At 38.6% G+C, this 9,310-nt stretch overlaps 1 protein-coding gene across 1 annotated transcript in view; it reads left to right on the top strand.

The window, feature by feature from the left end:
* KDM4C (lysine (K)-specific demethylase 4C) overlaps positions 1 to 9,310 on the top strand; it is a 276,891-nt gene that overhangs the window by 88,888 nt on the left and 178,693 nt on the right. Inside the window, exon 5 of the mRNA XM_015417984.1 lies at positions 8,997 to 9,190. Within this exon, the coding sequence (XP_015273470.1) occupies positions 8,997 to 9,190 (194 nt within the window). The remainder of the gene's footprint in view (positions 1 to 8,996; positions 9,191 to 9,310) is intronic.

Below are 9,310 nucleotides of genomic sequence, written 5' to 3'. Positions count from 1 at the left end.
AGCAGGACTGATGTCAAGCACTGAATCTCAGTCCAAGCAAGGGGGGGGGGTTGGAAGCCCAGCAAAACCAGTGCAATGTACACTACCCAGCAAACCCAGTGCCTTCTGTTCATAATATTAACAAAGGTTTACTACTGTACTACTCTTAAATACATTCTGTCACGAAGCAGGATAGGGATGAGAAGGTCTTGAGAGCAAGAAGTGAAAATGGGGGGGCATGGAAAAATTAGGTGAAGAAAGACAGAAATGAATGAGAAAAGTGTGGAAAAGAGGGAGAAAAATTAAGAGAGGGGGAAGTTGTTTTATCTTGCTGCAACACCCTATGTGTTGCAAGATCTAACTGACCTGCATGCAAGAAAAGGAAAAGAGAAAGGCTAGACTATTGGAGAAAATGACCTGCAAGGTATCAATGACCGTAGCAGCTATCAGTGTACTGGTCAGATTGTTGTTAAACAAGTTTGCTTCAGTCTTGGAAAAAGGGAAGTCTAGCCGATGTTAGAATGCTTTTTGCTATGCTCAGACTTCCCTGCTCTCCTAGTGGCTGCGCGCAGAAGTGCATTTTAAAAATAAAAGGAAAGATGTTCCGTTGGATGCAGCACACCGCTGACTTCAAGCCTTTGTCAAGCTGTAAGAATACATTTCTCTTTGAAAAAAGGAGTGGGAAAAAACAGTTTTATTAGGAACTTGGGGAAATGGGGAAGATATGAGATAGCGGTGGGATATTTACGAAGCTGTCTGAACACAAGAAAAACACACGCACTAACATTGGGTCGTGCAAGTGGATTTTTAAGGCAATGTGAAAGACACCTCTGTCACCAAAACCCTGCGATGCCATGCCTTTCTTTACTCTGAGGAAGAAAAATCATTCAAACATCTCAGCTATGACACTGAAAAGGCATTTATTTTTGATTGAAATCACACTTGCAGTGCACTTAACAAGAAATTGGCCTAATTTGGTTCATGACAGAATTTGAGACGATGTGTTGAGAGGGAAATATGTGAGTAAGAGTCATCTTGTTTGTTTCATGAATACTCTTTTTATTATTTAGTATTTGCAACCAGAATTCCATATCCCCAACAATAGAGAGCCTTTCGGTAAATTATACTTTTCTACCTGAAGGCATTTATGTCTCGTTAACTTTAATGAAATTTGTAGCTTGTTTTGTGCTCAGAGAATTTCAAGTGGAAAGAGTTTGAGCTAATCAGACAACACCCATGAACCAGTGTTTACAATGCAAGATTGTTTTAATTGTTGAGGGCTTGTGTTTTAATGGTATAACTTTCACCTTTTGAAAATATAACATACTTTTTGCTAGGAAACCAAAGCAATCTCCAAAGTGAACCAGATTTACTGTTTTGATAAAGATTCTCCAAATGGGTTTTCCTCTGCTTAGGATCCATGGCTATCTCAACATACATGTCTGTATACTGTTTATGATTTTTTTTTAGTTGTTCAGATAGAGTTCATTTTTACTATAAGCAAGCTGTTTTTGTTTTGACATGCTGATGATAGCTTGTATTTTTGGTAGCAGACATGGTAACATAAAAAAGTAATGATTTTTCAGATGTTGGTAGCAGTGAAGAATATTGTACAAAGTGGCAAATTCTGAGGCATATGTTAGGTTGGACAAGTCAGAGAAGGTACATAGACCAAAGAGAGAGAGAGAAATGCTTGCTAGCTGGAGATGCTTGCCAGGGCTAATTGTGGTGATATTATGGTTGGATGCCTTAGGTTTGAGTCTGATCTGCCAAGGACAACCAATTAATTTTCATTGCTTTCAATGATAGCAGTTTAAACATAACATTCATCTACCTTTTTGTTGTTGTTCTTCAGTTGCACAGTCAAGTCTAACATTTCGTGACCCCATGGACCACATCATGCCAGGCCCTCTTGTCTTCCACCTAGTCAATGCATAAAAACTCTAAAATATGATTAAATTTCCTCATTGGCTTGAAGGCATTATATATATATTATTCCCATAGGTAATTGGACAACCAAATGTTTCTCCAATCTGCAGTAGAATCCAAATAGCACCTATTTGGAAAGTGTCTTGTTTTTTCTACACCCTGGATGGCAGAATTGAAAGGAGTTTTTTCCTCCTCTGTTGGGTAAAAAATATTGTTTGTATTTATTCATCCTCACATTTTTCTTTATTGATAAGTTTTTTATGATTAGGGATTAGAAATTTTTTTTTGTTTGTTCTAACTGTAAACTTTGGAATTGTGATATTATACGTTTGTTTTCTTCTATCCGTTATTTGTTTTTCTTGGTTTCAGTGAAAAAACGTTTTCTATATAACTTCCCATACCCCATCCAATTTGGTTGAAATTCTTAGTGATTGTACCCATTATTCAAGGGATGCTGTCTGCCAAATTACAGGTGGATAGGGTAAAAACGTCTCTTTTTATAGGCAGTTAAAATGCTCACTTGAAGAACAAGCTGAGGCAGATACTTGGCAATCAAGGAAGAGGGCACAAATAACATATAACCTTTACAGATTATTCTTTCTAACAGTTCATGTGTAAAGCAGGGTGGGTAAGGGTCTATTTTTAAACAAAAACAAAGCATAAGATGACGAACGCTAAACCCTAGCCATTCCTGTACCTTATGCACGGAGACTGATATTGTTGCATGGAAGAACTATGAGTGCAAGAGAGCTTTTAGCCCTATCCCTATAGCCATCACCTCCAAGAATGCATCAGTAGAAAAGAACTAATAGCAGCTTAAAAATAACAACATTTGTGTCAGGGTATGAGGTTTTGTGACAGCAGTTACTCACAAAAACTCATACTGTGCCACAAATTTTGGTAAACTTTAAGGTGCTGCTGGACTCTTGCTCTTTTCTACTGCGACAGACAGACTAACATGGCTACCCATCTTGATCTCTCAAGAATGCATCATTTCACTAATGGGCTTGTCTTTGTATTCAATGAATATTCATGAAAAACCAGTATTGTAAAAGGACTGAATCAGTAAATATTTATTAATTAGTGTAAGATGTATCTGCTTCTGGTCTGTCTCCATTGATTGTAGAAAGAGGTGATAAGATATTATGTTGACAACCTCATTTTTAAATTTTTCCTATGCAACATTATCTAAATGTATCATATGAGCATTTTTTTCTGAAACAGACCTAATCTTTAACATTTTAGGGGAAAATCCTAAGTAGCAAGCTGAATATTTTTCTGTCTTTTTTGTGTGGCTGGCTGTGTCACTGAACAGAGTGTACTTTTCAAGATTTTGTACCAAAGGAACACTTGTTTTATTGAAGCTTGTACAAACGGATAAGTGATATCAAAGGTTTCTGCAGCATTGCCTACAAGTTGCCAGAAGGTCGGTGTAAAAATATATCACTCTCTGATTCTGCTAGGGAAGAATAGCTATTGTTACAGCACGCTCTAAATCCTTGCCACGTACGAGCAGTGCCTGTCAAATGTTCGTTCTAGGTAATATGGGAAGTGTAACAGTCTCTCTGTTACAGCCCCTGTAACAAGAAGTTTATCAGGGTATATCTTTTGTACTTCTTGGTTATTGTGAAACACCTGCTGGCTATAAATGAAGGAGACTTTAGCAGAATAGCCTCTTTGCAGCTTTAACGATAAATGAATACCACTCCTAACTCTCATTCTTCAGTAAAAACTTTGATTAGTTAATTGGGAATTAGTTTTCAGATAATTGGGAATAAGTTCTTTTATTTCCAAAATCACTTTTAGCCCTACTTTGTGATATGCATTTCTAGCAGTCTGAATTATATACAAAATCTGCAGATCTCTTTCTATGTCTAACATACATCTAGCTGAATATTTACCTTTATTTGTCCAGAGGGGAATGAAGATGGATTGTATAAATTGAACTTCACAGGAGTTATTATATGTGGATTCTTATGCTAGCATGCAAGATACTTTTTACTGCACACTCAAAAAAGGAAAATATTTTACTTTGAATTTGCCTGCCTGCCTGCCTGAGAGAGGCTTATGATATTCCAAAATATGTTTGGAACCAAAACTGTGACAGTACTGTAAGAAACCTAAATTATGTAATTTGTCCAGATTAAAAATAGTGACCTTCAATAGATAATGGCACTTCCTACCTCCTCCAATAATATTTGTTACAAACCCTTAATACAGCTTTTGCATTTTAATGCAGCTTGACTCCAGCTACTTCAGAAATTATTTTGCAAAGGCATCTGCACTTCTATCAAACATAAATTGTGGGAAACCTGAGCCAGAGGGTCACATGGAGATTTTCTATGCCCATGCCAAAACGTTTTAGGCTTTCTTTCAAGATGGAATATGTCTTGGCGTCCAGAAAGATCTTTGAAGAATATCTTATGGGGTGACATTTAAGGCAGCAAGAGGAACTACCATTGTGGGAGAAAATTATAAAAACCCTTTGATGTTTTGAAGTGTTTGAGCAAATATACCCATGGATCTTTGGAACATGGCTTTTGTGAGAAAAAAGCCATGTCTGCATTTAGTTTTAGGTGATATTAAATGGCTACAATTCTTTTTTTAAAAAAAGCTTCCATGATAATAGGTAAAGGTTTCCCTTGCTCGAAAGCCAGTCGAAACTGACTCTAGGGATGTGGTGCTCATCTCTGTTTCCAAGCTGAAGAGCCAGCGCTGTCCAAAGACATTTTCGTGGTCATGTGGCTGGCATGACTAGATACTGAGGCACACGGAACGTTGTTACCTTCCCACTGAAGCGGTACCTATTTATCTACTGGCAATTTCTTGCTTTTGAACTTCTAGGTTGGCAGGAGCTGGGATCAGAGACAGGAGCTCACTCCATCATGCGGCACTCGAGTCTCGAACTGCTGAACTACCTTCCGGTCTGCAGTTCAGTGTCTTAATCACTTAAGGCCCCTTAAATGAATTGGGACTTAATTCTGAGTAGACCTGCTAAGAATTGCTTCCAAAATGTATGCATTTGGTTCTAGAAACATAAAATGCTCATTTCCAGAGAAATGTAAACACAAAATAAATACCATCAGGAAGGTAGTATGTTATCACACTAGAATAAAAATTATTTGGCAAGGAGGAAGAAGCTCCTGGGTTCTTGTGTGGGTGATTCTACACATGGCTTTATTTAATGGTTTGGAAACCTTTGCATGATTATTGTATTCTCACCAGAATTTTAGTGGCACAGCTTTGGAAGCACAACTGTTGAAAGTAGGAAATGGAATTCCAGATTGGCTATAAATGACTAAAACATAATCCAGGAAAAAATTGCTAAAGATAGGGAGAGGGCATTTTAAATCAGAAGTTCAAAACTGAAGTAACTGGAAAAAGCAGGGTAGTTTAGAAAGGTATGGGAGAAACAGAATGTAAATCAGCACATTATTTTGATGCTCTAGTGTGTATGTATAGGTACCCATAGAGAATATCGCTACCAAACTATGAACTACTCAGGTATTGCTGAACTCATTTCTTGTATGATACCCTTTCTTTGGAATATCAGCCCTGACAGAATATGAGTGGAATATTTGCTTAGGCTGCTGATTAATTATGACAAGGAGACTTTGGAGGCTAGTGTTATAAGACAGATGTCATCCATGTATTGAGAAAAACACTTTCAGAATTTGTAACATGTTTAGAACAGTGCTGAAAACTATTTCAGTAAGGTGAATATTTCTCCTACTTAGTATGTGTAAATGTTTACCTTTTTATCTTCCTCAGTACTAGTTTTCTGCTGGTGGCTTCTGCGTCTATAGATTAGGCAGTTGGATGAACATGTAGTGAACAGGATGATGTAGTAATGCTACGAAGCCAATGAGCTTTAGATATGTGAGAATGTTGCTGTAAATAAGTAAAGTCACCCTGACCTGGATAGCCCAGGCTAGCCCAATCTTTTCAGATCTCAGAAGCTAAGAGGGTCGGCCATGGCTAGTATTTGAATGGGAGACCACCAAGGAATACCAGGGTTATGACATAGAGGCAGGCTATGGCAAAACACCTCTGAACGTTTCTTGCCTTGAAAACCCTAGGGGGTTGCCGTAAGTCAGCTGTGACTTGATGGCAACAACGAAGGGCGATTTAAATGAATAGCTGAACTATTTTTCAAAGTGTTCTACAAATTCACAAAAAAGTGGAGGCATGCCAAAAATTGTTAGCTCAAAACAGAGGAATATATTTGGTGAACACTAAAGTTAATGTGTTTTAGATGTATCCATCTTTCTAAATCTCCCTGAGTTCATATACCAGAAAATGTATATCTGTTATCTTGGAATGTTATTTTACTTGTGAAATTCTATCCCGTGTACTTGTGTTGTGCATCCTGCAGCCCTAACCCAAAAGGCACATTTCAAGTAGTATATAACCATAGAATCTTGTGTGTATTAAAACAACAAAATGCAGGCTCAAGGCAGTTTATGAAAATACTTACTATAAAACTTTCTTAGTAAAACCAGTGCCCACTCCTGCATGTGCATACATACAAGGTGTAACATAGAAGCTGGAGTTGCACTAGCAGCCAACTATAATGTAACTAAAAATGCAGAGTTTAAAAAAATTATTTTGGATAGTTAAAAACAAAAGGCAAAAAAGAAAAATTGTGTTTCATGTGTGCCTGTCACAGTTTGAATTTAAAGAAACTTTGTTTGCAAAAATGGGGTGAGGGGACAGTAGAAATTCAGTGTTTGCCTTCCTTGGTGAAAAGATATATTGAAATATGCAACAAGAGCCACATATTTAGCTTTGAGAAGCATCATCTTTGCTATGAAGAAATTGCTAAACATTATAATTTAGTTTCTTTCAGAAGAAATTTAATATGGTCAGTGTAAAGCAAAGAGGCTATTAAAAATTAAGTGAAAATGCTGAGTGGACAAAACAAATTTCATTATATGGATGGTCCATCACTATAACCTTAGTAGTTCCATTATATGTTACTAATCAGTGATTGTGATCTGTTTTTTTAAATGCTTTTCAGTGTTCAGATATTCTCTTGTTTGCATTATGATGGAAGAATATCTTCATTCTGAATGATAATAGAACTATCTTTGTTGAATTACTTTAAAGAACATCTAACTTTGCTACAACAAAGATGTTTTTGAAAAATGCTTTATTTGTAAACTGTAATGAAATATATATGGGCATATATGCACACACAAAGAAATGGGAAATGAATCTAATTTGGCTAATTTGCCTCTTTAATACCACTGGAATGGTGAGCATAACCTGTATTGTCTCAGTGTAATATGTATTAAAACTGGTGTTTATGTGAAGAATAACATTGTTTGCATCACTGCATTCTTGTTCATGTTATGTTTGGTAAATGTGCCCTTGATCAACTGAAATTGTAAAATCTCTTTCCTGGTTTTCTGAATTTGAAAATTACTCCTGGGCCATTAGAATTTTTAAAAGAAATCTTTATTTCCAGTACAGAGAGAACACTTAACATGCCCCCCTCTGTGGTTACTTAAATCCAGATATTGGGGCCATGGGCTGACAAGACAGATCTTTCTACATAGAAACAGTGCCTGTTGCATTAAGAAACAAATGCCATTAGTGGCTGTTGCTAGGCGACTGCAACAGTATTGCCAGCCATCAAGCTTGGTCCTTTTCAGTAAAAGGTAGGGGGCAGGGCCTGTTTTGGCCAGTCGCAGCAGCAGCATTGCAGGCCTGACTGCTCACTACTGTTCAAGAGCAACCATCACATGAAAGCCAGTGTGGGGTTGTGCTTAGAGTTTCAGACTAGGATCTGTGAGATCCAGGTTTGAATCCTCACTCTGCTATGAAAGCTCACTTAGTGACTTTGGGCCAGTCACACCCTCTCACCCTATCATACCTCAGAGGATGGTTATGAGGATAAAATGGAGAAAAGGAGAACAATGTGAACCACTTTGGGTCCCCGTTGGGGAGAAAGCCAAGGTATAAAGTAAGTAAGTAAGTAAATTCATCTGAAGATGAGGGCAGATAATAAGCTGGTGGGTGGGACAGAGAGAAGGTAATGGGTGGGATATAGGGGAAAGTGAGGTACCCTCTGCAAGTCCTTGATGATTCTCCATGTCTGAGACTTCTAAGAGAAGTAAACTCTGCTGCCAACACCACTCAGAGGGAGAGAATAGGTGAAATTGTACCTTCTTGCTACCACTGATCACTCCTTCACCCAGCTAAGCAGGCTGGTGATTCTAGTTAGCAGTAGCAATTGCTGCTTGCTCACCTGTTCTTTTCCTGTGGACTATAATGGTGGCTGCTGTAGCTCCTAGTACTTTTTAGAAGAAGAAGAAGAGAAGAGATTGGATTTATACCCCGCCCTTCACTTGGAGTCTCAGAGCGGCTTACAAACTCCTTTCCCTTCCCCTCCCCACAACAGACACCCTGTGAAATGGGTGGGGCTGAGTGAACTCTGACATAAACTGCTCTTTCAGGAACAGCTGTCCCAGAGCTTGTGACTGACCCAAGGTCACATCAGCAGGTGCAAGTGGAGGAGTGGGGAAATCAAACCTGGTTCTCCCAGATTAGAGTCCGCGCACTTAACCACTACACCAAACTGGCTTTACATCTTGTATATGAGCTATTACCACAGGAGGAAAAGGGGAAGTCCACTGAATGGCATCTTATGGTGCCTCTCCTATTGTTATTTACGCGGACCACTGCCAGGGGTCCACGGTTATAGCAGGAGCTTGGTCCCCAAACACAAAGGGGACCTAGGATTTTAGTCCACCAGGAGTCCACCAATAGCACTCTTGGCGGGAGATTCAAACCCTCCAATGGGGACAGAGGTGTGCCGGGTGGAGTGTATATAGTTGGCCTTGCAGGGCCATTTTGTGTGTCTTGTTGTGAAGTACAATAAACACGTCTGAACGCATGTCGTGGTCCGAGTTCTCCATGCGTCGAACCCAGTACTTTTCACCTATCTTGTAGTGAGCCCTGGCAAACTTCAAAATTGTTTTGGTGGTTGGGCAAATGGTGTGTGGAGTACTTTTGGGGATGGATTTGGATTTTCCTGTTGCTTATGGACTTGTTTAAACATATCCATCTCCTTTGTTTTATAGTGTACCTGTAGGCAAGACATGGTAACAATATCAATGGATGTCTTTGTGAAGAGATTCCAGCCTGACAGGTACCAGCTGTGGAAACAAGGAAAAGATTTATACACCATCGATCATACAAAACCCACCCCTGAAATGACACCTGAGGTAAAGGCCTGGTTGCAGAGAAGAAGGAAAACAAAGAGATCTTCCAGGTGGTAATGAATGTTTTGTGCTCTGTTTACTTTAAGTTAAATATGCTGTGATTTCCATTTTTTTAGTGCTTTACCCATATTCTCCCACCCATTTCATTTGAGTTGTTCATTTATTTCAGTCAC

This window comes from Gekko japonicus, unplaced genomic scaffold (assembly GCF_001447785.1).
Source record: "Gekko japonicus isolate JY-2015 unplaced genomic scaffold, Gekko_japonicus_V1.1 scaffold1084, whole genome shotgun sequence".
Classification (NCBI taxonomy): domain Eukaryota; kingdom Metazoa; phylum Chordata; class Lepidosauria; order Squamata; family Gekkonidae; genus Gekko; species Gekko japonicus.
Note: the sequence above shows the minus strand (reverse complement) of the source record. Positions and strands in the feature narration are given on the sequence as shown.